The 17556-nt window shown below is 51.0% G+C and overlaps 2 protein-coding genes across 2 annotated transcripts; both read left to right on the forward strand.

Annotated features, from left to right (window-relative positions):
• Positions 1–131: 131 nt before the first annotated feature.
• On the forward strand, positions 132–5995 carry CEL (carboxyl ester lipase). Its single transcript, XM_086625265.1, has 11 exons — positions 132–197; positions 665–815; positions 1288–1410; positions 1758–1955; positions 2056–2186; positions 2594–2701; positions 2906–3023; positions 3786–3972; positions 4527–4730; positions 5085–5282; positions 5791–5995. Exons 1-11 carry the CDS (start codon positions 132–134, stop codon positions 5993–5995), a joined length of 1689 nt encoding a protein of 562 aa, XP_086481391.1.
• A 629-nt stretch (positions 5996–6624) lies between these two features.
• On the forward strand, positions 6625–14073 carry LOC104382135 (general transcription factor 3C polypeptide 5). The gene is made up of 11 exons (XM_086625201.1): positions 6625–6774; positions 7179–7401; positions 7587–7785; positions 8850–9045; positions 9408–9512; positions 9941–10055; positions 10750–10830; positions 11402–11499; positions 12169–12251; positions 12541–12683; positions 13414–14073. Exons 1-11 carry the CDS (start codon positions 6625–6627, stop codon positions 13572–13574), a joined length of 1554 nt encoding a protein of 517 aa, XP_086481327.1. The 3' UTR covers positions 13575–14073.
• The last annotated feature ends 3483 nt before the right edge of the window (positions 14074–17556 follow it).

The raw sequence follows: 17556 nt of genomic DNA on the forward strand, positions 1-17556 counted from the left end.
CAAGTGCGTAAAGGCTCCCCTGGTTTACCTTAGAGCCAAGACTGGGTCATGGCATTGACACACAGCTGCACTCCTAGCTGTATATATGTAAGGCTGCATTTGGGGACTGGCTCCTGAGGGGTGCACCCACCATGGCTCGCTGGGAGATCCTCTGCTTTGCCTTGTGCTCCTACCTCGGGGTAGCGCAGGCTGCAACCGTAAGTACAAAAGCACTTCAGGCTTTGCAAGACATTTTGCCTGTTCCTGTCGGAACGAGCAAACACCCTGTCTGCAGACCGTGACAGCCCAGCCAGGGTGTTTTCCTGCCCTAAACATCACAAGGCTTTTGCCAACGTCTTTCCAAAAGTTCCTGCACAGTTCTGTGTCAGGTCTGGCCTGGTTTACATGTTCAGGGAGAAGGTCCTCACCTTCTGCCGTTCATCTTTGGGAGCGCAGGGGAATCGCTGCTGCCTGTCTGCTCCAAAGGGCAGCCGGCAGGACATCTGCACGGCCACATCTCCAGAGGCAGCTCCCTTGGGCTTTCCACAGGAGTCCAAAGGGATGGCTGGGGAAGGGGGGCTGCAGGTGGGCCCATCTAGGAGACCGGCCAGGCAAGGTGTGGGTGCTGCCAGAGGCATGAAGGACTGTGCAAACGCTTTTCTCTTCTCGATGGTACCACATGTAGCTGGGCGTGGTGTACACCGAGAGCGGTTTTGTGGAAGGCGAGAGTAAAAGACTGAGTCTCCTTGGGGACTACATCGACATCTTCAGAGGGATTCCCTTTGCTGCCCCTCCAAAGACTCTGGAAGATCCTCAACCTCATCCTGGCTGGGATGGTAAGATCCAACTTTTGAATGCCTTTGCTTTGGGGTTTTATTTTTGCTTCTCTCTCCAGTTAGTCCACTATTGAAAAACCAACGATGTGGCCTGCTTTCAGCTACTAAGCAGCACCAAGAAAAAGCTCTTAGTCTCATGGTGGGTATGACAGTCTGTGTCTAAGTGTTCCCAAGCAACTCAAGTAACCACATGAAGTAACAAGTCCGAACCACAGCACCTGCATCTCCCCTTCCCATGCCTTGGCTGTCCAGAGCTACTTGCCATGGAAAGGGTCCTACTTTGTCACTCCCTCAGACTCGTCACAGTATCTGGGGAGGCTTTTCCACCTCTGCACTGGACTCAAGGAGGAGAGGAAGGATGGATGGATGGATGGATGGATGGATGGATGGATGGATGGATGGATGGCTTGCAATCAAGGGATGGAGTTGATGGTTCTAACTAGGACCTGCTATCGTCTCTCTCTCCTCTCAGGAATACTGGAGACAAAAGAATTCCAAAATCGCTGCATGCAGATGACACTTACTCAAACTGATGTACGTGGGAGCGAGGACTGTCTCTATCTGAACATCTGGATCCCTCAAGGGAAGAAACAGAGTATGTGCTTGTCAGAGACCTGGGGAGGAGATTCTCAGTTGCCTTTTGTGGACAAAGTGCTCTGGAGCATCACTCAGCAGCTACATTCCCATAGCGGGCAACTGCAGGAGCAGTGATTTACAGAGGGAAAGATAGGAGCCTTGTCAACCAATGTCTCTCAGCTGCAGCATCTTGGGAGTTTCCACCTCTTCTACAGAGCATGGACTCTCTTGGCCATAGGCTATTGCAAAGCATCATGTCCCTTCATGCCCGGGTGGAGCGATGCTCAGCGAGTGGGTGTAGGGGAGCATGGGCAGCACCTTCTAGCTCCGTTGTGGCTCACACCACTTTTCTTCCTCATCTCCCAGTTTCTACCAACCTGCCAGTCATGATCTGGATCTATGGTGGCGCATTTCTTTTCGGAGGAGGCCAGGGAGCCAACTTCCTGGATAACTACCTCTACGATGGTGAGGAGATCGCTGTGAGGGGCAATGTGATCGTGGTGACCATCAATTACCGCGTGGGGCCCCTGGGCTTCCTGAGCACCGGAGATGAAAACTTGCCAGGTACCGTAGCTGCTCCCTCTTCAGGGGACCCTGTCACGGGTCCCCAGCTTACCAGCTTTGCTGTGCCCTTTCTCAATGGTGGGTGCTCTCTGCTGCTCAGGGAACTATGGGCTGAAGGACCAGCACATGGCTATTGCCTGGGTGAAGAGGAATATCAAGGCCTTTGGGGGTGACCCAGAAAACATCACCATCTTTGGGGAATCAGCTGGTGCCGTCAGTGTCTCCCTGCAGGTGAGTTGTCCTTGCCGGACCCCACCAGAGCCACTTCTCTTCTCTGTAAATGGGAGACACGCTCCCCTTGGCACTCCACCACTTTCCTCCCCACACTCCACCTGATTAGCATCCTCTCCTGCCCCGGGATAGCAATGCTCAGCCTCTTTGCTTTGTAGCCGTTCCACCTTCTTCAGTCGAAACAGCCTGACTGCTGCAGGCACGTATCTGAGCATTTGGGACTTCTGGTGAAACAGCATTTACTTGCCATGTCCCCCTACTCTGCTCCTCTTTTCACCAGAGCATGAGAGCTGGCAGCTTCCCTGGGCCTGGTGCACAAGGGGTGAGGCGACTGGCGGGGTCTGGCAGGCGATGGGCTCTGCGGGAGTTTGTACCTGCAACCCTCGTGTTTCTGTTTTGCACCACAGATGCTGAGCCCAAAGAACAAGGGCCTGTTCAAGAGAGCCATCAGCCAGAGCGGTGTCGGTCTCTGCAGCTGGGCCATCCAGGATGACCCGCTGGCCTGGGCTAAAAAGGTAATGGGCAAGTCTTGCTGGAGGGGATGGGAAACAAAAGAAGCAATTCCCTAGAGAAGAGCGTAACTAGCAAGGGATTCTGCAGGAACCGTGCTGACAAACACAGAGCTTTGGAGACACGCTGCTTTGAGGATAAAACCAGCCTGGTAAGGAAGCCTGGCTTCAGAGGGTAATGCTGGGGGGTTTCTCTCTCTCCTCCTGCAGCTTGCAGAAAAGGTGGGCTGCTCCACAGACACCACCGCTGCCTTGGCCAACTGCCTGCGCATCTCCGATCCCAAAGCTGTGACGCTCGCCTACCACCTGGAACTGATCGACCTGCCCAGTAAGTCCCCCAGCCCACGCTGTGGTCCCCTACCCCACACAGCACTCGCCGTCCCTTCAATGGGATGCTGGGGCAATGACCAGGAGCGCAGAAGCAGTGCTTGTGTCCTTCAGAAATAGGACAATAACGACAGATCTTGCAGTTGTCCTTCTGCAGGTAGGTGTGCATTGCGCTCCATGAACGCTGCTCATCGTGCAAAGGCAGCGGTGGCAGAGGAATTATCCAAGGGCCTTGGCTCCAAAACAGCTCTTTGGGCTTTCTGTTATGTGAAAGCAGCAAGAGCAATTGTAGAACACAGCTTAGAAACAAAAAAGTATTTGACCACAACCCTGCTAGTTTCATTTGAGTCGCTGGGTGGAGTGTAGGACTCTGACACCATGAAGGGAAAACTGCTGCTTTTGACACCTGTGAGAACTTCTTTCCCAAGAAGACTCTCCTCGTCTTGATCTCCTCATGCTCCTACTAAATAGCCCCAGTATTTAGGCTTGCTCAGGACACAGAGTGGCCAAGCCACCACTGTTGCAGCTGCACTGGCTGAAGCTGGCTCTCCTGGCAATGAGTGAGCATAGCCAGATGAGATGGGGATGAGTTCTGCTCTTCTGTACCTTTGCCTGGGCTTTTTGGGAAAGGACTTGGGTGGAGGAGAGGAATTTTTGATGTTTCCTGCTAGTACTTAACTGGCAGATCTCTTGTTCTTCTCCTCCACCACACATCTGTCTACTCTCAGCTCCTCACATACTCTGGTTTTGTCCCCTGCTGCAGCTCCCCTGGTTCACACACTCGCCCTCACTCCTGTCGTCGATGGTGACTTCCTCCCAGACAAGCCAGAGAACCTCTTTGCCAACGCTGCTGACATTGACTACCTTGCTGGGGTCAATGACATGGATGGACACATCTTTGTTGGCTTCGATATACCTGCTATCAACCGCCCACTTGTGAAAATCACTGCGTAAGTGAAGGATGCTCTTAAAACCCTTCACAGAAGGAACCTTATCTTTAAGGTAGCCCCCAAACTCCAAGGACTCAGACCTAAGTGGACAGGGCACTACCTGCAAAACAGGATGTCACTCCAAGCCAGGGTACCTAGGGCACATGTGGCCAAGTCCAGAGTCTTCAAGAGAAAGGACCAGCTAGTGAGGAAGCCTCCCCATATCCTTTAAGGTGCTCCTGAACTCAGCACCAGCGATAGGCTTGGCAGCCGGGATGCTCTCTGTCCAGAGCAGGTACATGCCAGACATGCTGGGTGCCCACCTCGTAAGGCTCCCGTTTGCAGACAAAAGGAGCTTGTGGCCAATTTGGCCCCAAGCTGCTCTGCTGAGAAAACTGGGAAACACGTGCCTGCTGTCTAAGACCTGGAATGAAATCACTGGCTTTTACTCCACCAGACCATTGCTAACCGCAGGGTTGGAAGCGAACGCCACTGGGGCTGGGATCCATTTCCATGAGCCCTGCCCCACTGGAAGCTGCTGGTCTGTAATTAGTTGATACTACTTGTCTTTTCAGGGACGAGGTCTATAATTTGGTCAAAGGACTTACTGTGGACAGGGGCGAGCCCGGAGCCAATGCAACATACAATATCTACACACAAGCATGGGGCAACAAGCCAGACCAAGAGGTCATGAAGAAGACAGTGGTGGAGCTGGCTACTGACTACATCTTCCTGATTCCCACGCAGTGGGCACTGAATCTACACCTGCAGAATGCTGGGTGAGCACCTCATCCCTGTCACAAGCCTAGAGCCTGCCTGGGGAACAAAATTTGTTTTAAATCCCCGTTAAACCAAGACTTTGCTTCCTACAAACTTCAGACTTTATCCTAGCAATGTTTGATGCCACAAGACACGGCAGCTGGATGACATGAGGGTTAGGGTGAATCAGAAATGAAAGTTATAAATTACCAGGTAGAACGATGTTTTCTCTTGAGACCACTCTTAGAAGTATGTGAGCATCTTCCAAGGCTGAACCCCTGGCTCTGATGGTATTTGGAGCACGGTTATGAATCTGCCCCCCTTTCTCTGCTCTCCACTCGCAGCTGCTTAGCAGGTCTATTTCATTTCCCCAGGAATGCCAAGACATACAGCTACCTGTTCTCCCAGCCATCCCGAATGCCCGTCTACCCAAGCTGGGTAGGGGCAGACCACGCCGATGACGTGCAGTACGTGTTTGGAAAACCACTTAGCACTCCCCTGGGCTACCTGCCCAAGCACAGGACTGTCTCAAAAGCCATGATTGCTTACTGGACCAACTTTGCCAAGACGGGGTGAGTGATTCCAGCCAGCCCACATTTGGGGCTTGCTGTAGTGCTTCAACCTGCTGCTTTTGCCTATTAACCTCTCAGAAGCTATTTGCAAAAGCGAGATGTCCTCTGTACTTCTGTTGTGAGCCTGACTCTATGTCTCCCAGTGGTGGTGTTTGCTCTGGGTCCTCCTCATCCAGGGAACACCTGGGGACAGCAGAAACATTTTCTCAGCTTGTGAACTCTGCTTAAACTCCATGATGAGATTTGTTTCCAAATCCTGGTGTTCAGACAGGTGTTAAGCCCTGTCTGCACCATGGGACGATGCTATTGGGGACCGAGGGAGAAAACTGCAGCTTGGCAAGTCGCTCCCAGCAGGCAGAATTGCCATGGCTTGTCTCAGTGTCCAACTCTCTTTGCACTCACTTAAAGCCCCACTTGAGTAGACGAGGTGCCTGCCAAACACCACAAACCCTGCTGCATCCACAAGCTGCGCTGGTAAAACTGAACTTGTGTGTCTCCTTTTTCCCAGTGATCCCAACGAAGGGAATTCAGAGGTGCCTGTTAGCTGGCCAGCCTACACCAGTGAGGCCAGTTACTACCTGGAAATCAACAACAAAATAAATAAGGACTCTGTGCAGCAAAATCTGAGAAGCCGGTATGTGACCTACTGGAACACCGTCTATCAGAATCTGCCACAGGTTGCCAACATCTCCCTGGCCGACGTACTGCTGTGAAGCTAAACAAAACCACCTTTAAACACAGCCCAGTTCATTAAAGGCTTGCTTGCAACTGAGCCATTCTGCTTCTCTGTGTCTTTGTTGTGACGGGATTTTCTCCCCAGCATTAAGGTCAGGCAGCCACACACAGTCTCTGGGCAACGCGTGTTCCCGTCACCCATGGCACAGCGATGTCCCGGGGGGCTGCTGACACCCGGAGCCGCGGGTCCTCACGAAATCTCCGTATTACCATCAACATCCACACTAACAACAAACAGCTCTCGGCTAATTGCAGTTGGAACAGCTGCACAAAAACCCAAGTGGCGAACTGTTGTCACACATGCACAGAAATCAGCTCGGGAATTCAAAGAGGGACAATAAACCGAATGCCAGAGGCCGGGCTGTGCTGGGGAGCTCCAGTCCTGAGCCCGGGAAGGAACAGGAGCACGATCGCCCACCGGCCTCGGGCTCCGCACCCCCCGAGCACCCCCCACCCACCCACCAGGGCCCGGCCCGGCCCCGCGCCGCCGCCGCCGGAACCGTCCTGCGGCGGAACCTTCGTGCCGCGGCCCGCGGCGCGGGCGGGGAGCGGCCCGCGGCGCGGGCGGGGAGCGGCGCGGGGCCGGAACGGAACGGGGCGGGGAGCGATGGCGGCGGGGAGCGGGGCGGGGGAGCGCGGCTCGGCCGTGCTGGAGCTGCCCCGCACGCCGCGCTTGGTGTGCGTGGAGTACCCGGGGCTGGTGCGGGACGTCGCGGCCGTGCTGCGGACGCTGGGAGGAGAGCAGGGGGTGTCGCGGGTGAGCGGGTCCCGGGGGATGGGGGTAAATGGAGGTGGTGGGTACCCGGGCAGAGGGTTGCGGGTGGGCAGCCCAGCCCCGGCCCTGAGGGGTGGGCTGGAGGCAGGAGAGACACGGGCCCTGGCCCCCCCCGCCGTGCGAGCCCCCTGCCGGGGCGCTCGGGCACCGCAGGTCCCACAGGGGCTCCACGTGTGGTTCTGGGGTGATGCCGCTCGCCCGGGCCGCTGCTGCCCACGGGAGAGGAGCCAGGGGGTGTCGGGCAGGAGCGGAGCATCCCCCGGTGCTCTGTCCGTGTCGGTGGAACAGGGGCGGGGGCTGGTACCAAGCGGAGCCCAGGGCAGATGGGCTGTGCGGTGCGATGCCAGCGGGATGCCAGCGGAGCCTGTGCCTGCCCTTGCCGACAGATCCATGCGGACCCTGCCAAAAGGCTGGAGCTGTATTTCCGCCCCAAGGACCCTTACTGCCATCCCGTGTGTGCCAATCGCTTCCCCACCTCCTCCATGCTGCTCAAGGTGAAGAGGAGAACCAAGAAGAAGCAGCAGTTGGAGACTGGAGAACAAATCCAGCCGGAAGTCCAGTTCGAAATGGAAATCCTTGGGACTGTCACTACCGTTTACAAATTTCAAGGTAATACTTGGATTTGTGTCCACGCGGCTTCGAGACTAGGATGTCTGATGGGAAAGGGAAGTGTTTCCCCTCTAAGAATTTAGGACTGGAAGGACAGTCAGCTCCCTTTGCTGCATAAGCCTTTGTAAGAAACATTGGGATATTCACAACAAACTTCACAATGTTCTAACTTTTGTTTCTTCCAGGAATGTCTGATTTCCAGTACCTGGCAATGCACTCTGGTCCTGATGGCAAGCAAACCTCCATGTATGACAAAGTCCTAATGCTCAAACCAGAGAAGGAAGAATTTTTCAATAGAGAATTACCTCTCTACATCCCGCCGCCAATTTTCTCACGTCTGGACACTCCCGTTGACTATTTTTATCGGCCGGATATACAACACCGGTGAGTGCCTTTTCTCACTATGTAGAAAATGGCTGGGTTGGTTCTGGAATGGACAGGCAGTGAAACATTTTGCTGCTCTAATATATACTTCTAAGAGACAGTTCTTCATGTTAAGATTTCCTTTTTCATCACTGGAAGATGCCTCCAACCATTCTGACTTCAGTGTTGCTATAGGATCTGTGGTCTTGAAGCATCAGAGCAGCACTAAGCACATGGTTCGTGTATTTCACCTGTTTAAGCTGCGGCCCTGCTCTGTTTTGTCCCTCTTGGTTTGACACAACAGAGGCAGGAGCTTGAGAAACTGCCTGGACAGCACAAAGCCCAGCAAAAGTCCTCTTGAGGACTTGCCAGGTGAGGGGACCTGGTGATCTGGCAAAGACGACTGCCTCCTCCAGCACGCTACACGCGGTGTGGGGTGCAGTGAGCCCAGCGTTCTGCCTGCTTCCAGTGGGCTGGAGCCGAGGAGGGAGCACGCGGGAACCGATGCCATATGTTCCTGTGACCTCGCTCACCAGACCTGTTTCCTCCTGGCCCCCGGTTGGTTTTGCCAGAAGAACAATCTGTGAGATCTCCCACAAGAAACATCTTTCATTTTCTCACTCTAGTCCTTCATCAGCACTCAAAATAAAATATAATTATCTTGACTGCATTTCCATCTTGCTTGGTCCTGCACCCTACTGAGCTGCAGTAATTTCAGCAGAGCAAACGCAGAAGGTGAAGCCTTTTGTGCTACAAATACATGTCACACAAATCAGCAGTCAAGTGCTTGAGGGTTTTCTGTTGGAGAGTACAGGGGAACTCTGTCATCGGGCAGCAGGATGTAGCTTTGCAGGTTTTTTAATTTGAATTTTCTTTCCTCAATGGTGTCACCAGGGCCTTTTCTTTTACCAGTATGTGATTCCAAAATCCATAGGGAGGTGGAGCCAAAGACAAACCAAGCCATTTTTCCCCTTGTCTTTCGAAATCTGTAGTACAAACTTCCTTTTTCCCATGTTCCCATGAAGGCTCCGAGTCCATGTGTGGCACAGGCAGAAAGCAAACTCCATCCTTTCCCTGTTCCTTAGGGAGGGATACAACAACCCCCAGGTGTCTGGTGAGAACCTGATTGGCCTCAGCCGGGCCCGTCGCCCGCACAATGCTATCTTTGTGAACTTTGATGACAAAGAAATCCCAACTAAACCCCTGGATGCTGCCGTACAGACCTGGAAGAAAGTGTGCAGCAATGCTGTGGATAAAAAGGTGGAGGAGGAGCTGAGAAAGGTATGTGTCTTGTTCCTGACTTCAGCATTATAGTGTAGCATGCTATGAAGGAAATAAACCTTCATGCACCCATTTTCTCAGACTTCTGCAAAAATTCTTGGTGATCGTAACTGACTGACACAGCAAGTCTCAATCGACACCACTGACCCTGATTTCTTCAGCTCAGTTATGCAAGTCAAGATTTGAGACTGTCTTTGCAGCCAACTCACATCAAGTTCCTCCTTCTTCCACTACTGCTTACGTTGCTGTTCTCATACTAAGGGTCAAAGGCCCCAATACAGAAAAAAGTCCACTTGGAAAGCTGAACTGCCATTAATAACTGACTTCCCACTGTTTCCCTGGCTGTTTCTGTATTATTTCAGCTCTTCGAAGTCCGTCCCATCTGGTCTCGGAATGCAGTAAAAGCCAATATCAGTGTCCACCCAGACAAGCTGAAGCTCCTGTTGCCGTATTTGGCCTATTACATGGTAAGTCTGCAGATCTGCTCTTGTCCTGTCTGAGGCTGCTCGGAGGCAGAGCAAGGGAGCATCAGCTCCCTGCAGAGAACCAGCTCCCTTGCTGGTTGCCCAGAGAGGTGGTGGATGCTCCATCCCTGGAGACGTTCAAGGCCAGGTTGGATGAGGCCCTGAGCAACCTGATCTAGTTGGAGATATCCCTATTCCTTGCAGGGGGGTTGGACTAGATGACCTTTGAAGGTCCCTTCCAGCCCTAATCATTCTATGATTCTATGATTGGTCAAGTTTCAGTGTATAAATACTGGTGTGGCAAGTGAGGAAGAAGCTGGTAAAAGAAATAGTTTTTGGGCAATGAGGGGAAATATGAGAATTTTCTAAGAAACTCTGCGACACTGTACTGTTTTTTTTGTAACCATCTTCTGCCATGTGTGTTTATGCAGTTAACAGGTCCCTGGAGAAGCTTATGGGTTAGGTTTGGGTATGACCCCAGAAAACACCCTGAAGCAAAGATTTATCAAGTACTGGACTTCCGAATTCGCTGTGGAATGAAATACGGTAAAGGGGCTCAAACCACAGAGACGATCTTTCTGCTTTCTGCTTAATCCTGGTGTACTTTTCTTCTTAATTGATTTTCGAACTCTTTTGCCATATTTCTGCTCTGATGAAGATGACACTTTTTGAGTTCAGTGCTTACAGTAGTTCTTTTGTAAACTCTTTTAATACGTTGTTTCATAATATGCAGTATGTCTTTCCTCATTTGGCACATTGCAAACCCAGTGGACAGCTGGCTGACTTTCCTCTTCCATCTGTTCAAAGCCCAAGTGGATGTAGCAGACCATCTTCCCTCTCATTCAGAGGAGGCACTGAGCAGTAGATTCTGTTGCTTACATAGTAGCTTTTCCTCAACATCTGTGTAGGATGCTAGGTCTCAGACTTTGGGAGAGAGGATTCCCCTGCTTTGATTTTTGCATTGGGTGAGTTGAGGGACAGGAGTTTCTGAGGTCACCTAATAAATCCACGACAGAGCTGGCACCCAGTCATTACCATCAGATCACATCTCCCTCTCTTTCCAGGTTAAAGGGTTTTGTTGATCTGGTAGCTCTCCTCTCCCTGCCTTGCTGAAGTCAGCATATCCCAAAGACCATCCTGCTCTTCACACACCAGTCCAGCACCTTGTGTTTCTGAGCTGGGGATATTCTGTGTGGTGCCTGCCCTCAGTTCATTCTCGGTTTTCTTTTTTCACTTCTAGGTTACGCCCCTAATGATATGCCCGTAAAAGCAAAACGCAGCACGTATAACTACAGTCTGCCCATCACTGTCAAGAAGCCAGGTATGCTGTGCCAGCAGAAGGGCTGTCTGGCTCTTCTGTTTCTTTGTTTACCCCGTTCTGGTCACAGGTAGTGAAGGGTCTTCCTGTGTTCCAGCTGAGCCAAAATTGGAGCTTTATTTCTAGTTATAATATGGTGCTGCTGTTAAAGCAAATAGAAGTCTCTCCTGCTGGGAAGTGGTGTGAGAGTCCTTCATGCACGTCTGGCTGATACCAGCTGACAGTATCTATTAGCAGACAGAAGGGAGTTCTGCAAGCAACACTGTGGGAATTGAGCATTCACTTCTGTTCTGTGATGGTGCAGAGTAAGAGGAGAGTTATTCTCTTTTCTTTGTCAAGGGAGAGCAGAAAAGGTTAAAATTATGAACAAATTCGCTGCAGAAAAAGCTGCCAAACTCACCACCTTTCCTGTGACTGACCAGTAATGTCTGTGAAGAATGAGCAACACATGCTTAGTTGCTGGGTTGGTCTGTTTTTTGCTGATCAGCGAAGTTGAATCAACAGAAGTGACAGTACGATGCCACAGAGTGAAAGATGTCTCTAATTTGGACCCTTTTTTTTTTTTGTCTTTAAGTAAGTCATACAGTCAGTGTACATGATCTGAAACAGGGGCTTGGTACGTCCGGTGCACCTGGTGCAAAAAAGCCTGCCTCCAGCAGGTATAAACTGAAGGTAAGCATTACTCTCTTTTACCAGAATCTTGAAATAGCTTAGTGAAAAAGGGGTGTTTCCTGTTTTGTCAGTTATTAAGGAGACAGTTGTGAGTGAGCTGATGTCCTCAGGTTTACCTGGGAAGCTGCTGGTTGTACATGTCACTACAGAACTTCACCTGCTGTGCACTGAAATGTATTTCTTACATGCTGCAAGTTGGGATTGGTTCTCTCAGCCCTAGTCTTAGAAGTGATGAACATTTTGTTTCAGTTGATGAAATTGGAACTTTTTGGGCAGTGAAGTGCAAAAAATCACCATGTGTTTATCAGGTTGTCCTGCAAAATCCAGCAAGGTGAAATAAATATTTAAACAGGAGCCTTTCATTCTAGCAAAAAGGGAAGAATAAAACCTCTGATCCACCATTACACAGTGACAGGCTGCAGACAGAGCTGCAGTTTGAAGAGATGAAGTGTGTTCTTTGCACAACTGTGCTGCTGTGACCATGGCTGCAGTGAAATTTTGCTGCATTCCTCATTCAGCTTTATCTTTTGCTGTATGCCTTGGAACCAATTTCTGTTGGACGTGCCTTGTTCTTGAGTCAACCCATCGGAAGTACTTTTCAGTTATGCTAGCGTTGTCCTGTTATACCATAAAATGCACATTAATCCTTTCTTTCTTTCCTTCTCTTAGGAATCCATCTATGTTTTCCGAGAAGGAGCCTTGCCCCCTTATCGGCAGATGTTCTACCAGCTCTGTGACTTGAATGTGGAAAGGTATTGCACGCTGGCAACTTCTGTTAGAGCTAGATTTCAAAGCCTATTGTTTATATCCAGTCCATTCCCCTCTCTCTCCTTGACCAGAAACTTAAGAGGTGTTTAGCTTCTGAATAAAAATAGAACATTCACACATGAACTTCCTTTCCCATATGACAATTACATGAATAACCAAATAAGCTATTCCAACTCAATGAAGTAAAATGGAAGTCAGCCATAGTCTGTCTCATTTGAAGCCTACATCTGAATGTAGAAGGCTAATGTTTCCTTCCCTTTTGCTGCTTTTTAGCCTACAGAAAATCATCCATCGGAATGACGGCACAGAGTCGGAATGCACAGAGCGGGATGGATGGTGCCTTGCGAAGACGAGTGATGATCTGCGAGATACTATGTCTCTGATGATAAAGCAGATAATCAGATCTACAAGACCTGGTAAGGATGTTTCTGAACATCAAAGTGTATCATTACTACCTTCCTACCTACTACTACAGTGTATTACTACCTTCCTGATGGTGTTGAGACTCAGTGGGCTGAATAAAGATGTTGCAGTCAGCAGCACTGGGGCAGTAGTGTTCCTGTTTTTGTCTCCTTCTTTCTGTTACATCTGGTGTTCTTTGTGTTCTGGCTCATTATAGTCTGTGAGCTGAGGCTGTCCTGCAGCATGAATTTGGGTTGGGATTAGGAATGGCTGGGCTTAAAGGTTTTCTATTTCATCTTCCCACTATCACAGCCTTCAGGTTTTAAATGTCTTTGCCAATAATCATCTGCCATCATTTTGCCATCTTCGCAAATGACCAAGATCTCATTCATACTGATGTATCTGTTCGTGGTATTTTACTTTTTATTGATGTTACTAATTGAACAGGAAGTGAGGAAATTATTTTTGCATGATGCTGGGCCAAAGCAGTATCCCAGTCAATTAGGTCAGAATCAGCTAGGAGAGGAGGCACAGCACTGCAGATTTGCTGCTGTTCTGCTGGCGTTCCTGGAGCATGAAAACGGATTGCTTTGGGCTTGATCAAGTTCTCTTAAGATGTGACATTAGCTGTGCCCCTCTGGCTTCTGCCTCGCTTTCACATGGTTTATGAACTCTACTGCAAATGCCCCCAGCTTTCACTGAGAGAGGCATCACAGTGTCTGTCTTTCTTTCTTCCCAATTAAGCTCTTTTCTCAAGTACAACAAGCAGTGAAGATGGCAAAGAGCAGCTGACATACGAGTCTGGAGAGGATGAGGATGATGAAGAGGAGGAGGAGGAAGAGGACTTCAAGCCTTCTGATGGGAGTGAAAATGAAATGGAGACAGAAATTCTGGACTACGTGTGAACTCAGTGAGCAGTATGGCTGCTGTTGGACAGAATTGTCTCTGCTCGTTTCTTGAGTGCTGAGGGTTCAGCCACCATGCCCAGGCTATGGGAAAGCAGAACTTGTACTGAGATGCTGATGACCTGTCTGCACTGACCGCAGTGCCTGCTGATGACTGTCATGCTGGATGTTTGGGAGCCAGTCCCTGCATTTCCATAAATGCTGGCTAATAAGCCCTCAAGCAAGCTCAACAAGCTCACAAGAAAGAGCCCAGAATCCAAACCAGCTGGTACTACACCAGAAAAGAGAAGTTGCATTCCCGAATATCGCCATGTGTGGGAAGTTCACCTTGGCCAAGTTGGTGGCCTGAGCAGGTACTGGGGGAGCACTCCAGTGCTACTGGAGTCCCTAAGGTAGCTGCTGCCCTTCTGCTTGTCTAATGGGAATGCAAGTACTGTGCCATGACTTCAGCATCGAGCATCACTGGCCATCTTGGAAATAAAGGCAGCAGGAAAACACACTTTCTGGCAGTGAGCCATTCCCTTCTGCGGGATGTAGCGTATGTTGTCCTCACTAGCTGATGCACTTCTCAATTCCACTTTGACTTCCCTGGTAGTTGGCAAGGACTGAAGGAAGCAGACAATGGGGCAGAGCTTCAGGTCCACAGAGCTTGGCTGCTCTGGCCGTTAGTCTGCCATTGCCGACTGGGTTGTTACCATTTAGTCACAGAAATTAAAGGCCTGCTGGCGTTTTCTGAGTGTTGTGCATTCGCCAGCAAGTTACGAGTGCAAGGTTTCTCATTAGTGGCTGATACTATACTCTAATGCATAGTTTAAAGATTTCATCCTCCTTCACTTGTGCGAGGCTTCTTGAGGCTTCAGCAATTTTTTTGTCATCTCTGGAGTTTTATTAGACTGAGATATTTCCTTAGGTTTGGCTTTCAGCCCAGAAAAGAAGCATGTGTGAGGCTGTCATACAGTGACACATACCTGTCCTCATGAATACATATGGATGTGTATATATACATAGAAGCTGCATTTAAGGACTGGCTCCTCAGGGGTGCACCCACCATGGCTCTCTGGGAGATCCTCTGCTTTGCCTTGTGCTCCTACCTCGGGGTAGCGCAGGCTGCAACCGTAAGTACAAAGGCCCTTCTTATGGCTTTAAGACTTTATAAGGGAGGCTGTGCATCACTCAGTCTGTCTGGGGGCACCTCTAGCCGGGGTACGGTGTAGGTCTTGGCAACGTGGTAATCCAGAAGCTGTGCAACAGACTTACCCTTCTCAGTGCAGTGCAACAGGGAACTAAGTAAAAAGGAGAGATGCGGTGGATGTACCACTGCTGGGTAAGAATACGTGCTCAGGTATTTAGCAGGCAGGGAGACTAAACGCTCATAGAAATGCTAGGAAAAACACCTGAAGCCAAGCTTTTTGTCACCAAGAGCTCTAAGGTCAAAGCAGCCAGAAAATACTTGTGCTGAAGTTCATTTATTTCCCAGCTGTTTTCAGAATTCCTGTGTCTGGGAAGACTGCAGTGATTTGGATGTTTAATTCTGCCTGAGCAGGTAATGGTCTTACCAGCTCTGTCTGTACAATATGATCCTTTCATTTCCAAAAGCTCAGCTTTAAACTCATCTGTGTAGCCAAAGGCACAGAGAAATTCTGGATAGTGCAGCTGCATCTCTAATACCCACCCCCAGAATCACCACACCATCCAAGTTATCTCTACTGCTGTCTATGTGATTATAAAATAGAAAACAAACACGCTGACCATGCTCGGAACAGAGCCCTTAAGCACCAAAGGAACGATGCATCAAACCAAGGCAGACCCCTGTCTCCACACCACAAGGACCAACCTTGTCCGAGAGCCATTGCATGTACTGAAAGGAGTAAAACCAAGAAATTTGGTGTCACACAACGAGAAAACGCGCCAGTACCAACAACTCGCAGGTTCAAATGAACAAGGTTCATTTGAAAATCGGGCACTGGTCCCGCAAACAAAAAGCCTGTGTCTTAGTTCAAACACAACCAAAGCTCAGCTCAGCAGAGTTAACGTCAGGTATGAACGACGGGCGCAAGCGCCGCCTCCTCCACAGTCACATCCACTCTTTCTCCAGGAACGCACCAGCGTTTTGGGGAAGGACAGGACAACCCCTGCCTTGGGGCAGAGACATTTGAGCATCAGGATTTTATTGCAAAGACTAATTACATTGCTGTGTACAAGTCACACTAAGCAGTGTGCTCCTTCATTGAAGTGGTACAAAATACATATGGTACAGCCAGTCCCTGGGGTGACGCTGGGCTGCCGGGGGACACCGTGGTCCCAGGGTGGGCAGGAGCTGGTAGGCACAGAAGAGAGGGAAGACCCTGGGGTGCTGATGCCCAAGGGCAGGGGCTGGGCTCCAGGCGGGGTGGGAGGCAGGAGGCTGCCCCTGCGTCAGGGAGCCGGGGGCTCCCATCATGTGCAGTGACGGGCGATGCCACTCAAGGGAACATGAGACTGGGAGAGCTCCATGCCAGCCATTCTTGCACCCAAGCAGCTCCTTCCCCACCCCGTGCCAAGGCCCTGCAGCCCAGCTCCTGCCACCAGCCCCCCCAAGCACGGCTGTGCAGTGTTGCCGAATCCCCAGGCCCCGCTCCCGGAGCCAGGGAAAGCTTTGTCCCCCCACAGCAGCACAGACGGGAAACAACAGATGTGGGGGAAGGAAGCGCTTAAAAAAAGATGGAGCCAGGAGAAAAAGAAAAAGGTCCCCCTTTGGTTAGTGTTCCTACAATGATTAGAACAAGCATCTCTGCCCCTGCTCGAACGACTAGTGGTAGAGAAAGAAGGGAGGGGATGGCCAGCAGGGCCTGTGCCCCACGAGCACGGCAAAGCGATGCTGCTGCCAACATCCCTCCCAGCAGCTTTAAATACCAGGGTGGGGAAAGGAGAGGGACTGGGCTGTGGGGCAGGGGGAGGCTGGATTAGTAAAATGTACAAGTTCGTCTCTTCTATTTACAACCAATAAATATTGCCAAAAAAAAAAAAAAAATCAGTAAACTTTTTTGTTTTGTACAAAAAAAGTCTCATTGCTGCTTCTCCCAAGGTCACTGTTTGAAAAAGTCCCGTTAAAGCCCAAGGTGAGTGGCACTTTCTGCAGGTCAGGCAGTGGCAGCCGGGGCACCCAGAGCACCCTGAGCTCTCCGGTTCCTTGCCCACCTGCACAGACCCAAGGTCTCTATTTACACAAGTTCGGACAGAAACTCCTCCTCCTCCTCCTCCTCCTCCTCGCTAGGCTGGCAGCGCTGGGGGCACAGCGCAAAGCTTCCCCCGCCGGTAGAAGAGACACTGGCGTTTGATCTTTGGTGCAAGTTTGAAGGTGGGCTGTCAAAGTCCGGCCGGAGGATGCGCTGGATCGGGGAGGGGAGCGAGACCTTGCAGACTTCCAGTTGTCGAGCACGAGGCGCCCGCTCCATCACGGCACGGACACAGCTCTCCTCCACGGGGCTCCGAGCACCAGTGCGGGGCTGCATCCTTTCCAGCTTGCCTCCCAACCCGGGGCGCCCACGGCTCCTCCCAAGGGAAGGACAGGCAGAGATGTGCAGCGGTGGCGATGCCAGTTATCCCAGGGAGGAAGGACGTGGAGGTAAAACAATGCCAGGAAAGGCAGGAAGGAGAGCATCCACCCTGCGGGAGGCTTTGCAGCCCCGGGGTGGCGGCTCGTGCTCCGCTCCTTGCAAACGGCCCCTCTGCGAGTCTCCGCTCCCCGGCTCGCTCGGACACAAGGCACCTACGGCAGAGGCGGGCTCCAGCTCTGGGCTGGCCGGCGGCTGGACTAGTGTCGCACCGTGGAAGGTTAAAAAAATAAAAATAAAAGCAAAAGAAAATAGAGCTATCCCCCCTGCTGCCTTCCTGTGTAGAAAAAAAGACCTGATTGAAACGGGAGCTTGTGCAGAGAGAGGCGGAGGCCGACACCGGTTGCCGAAGCACCCTGGCTCTCGGCGCGGGAGGGAGATGCGCGGCC

The sequence above is a fragment of the Tauraco erythrolophus genome, chromosome 22 (genome assembly GCF_009769465.1).
Source record: "Tauraco erythrolophus isolate bTauEry1 chromosome 22, bTauEry1.pri, whole genome shotgun sequence".
Lineage (NCBI taxonomy): Eukaryota > Metazoa > Chordata > Aves > Musophagiformes > Musophagidae > Tauraco > Tauraco erythrolophus.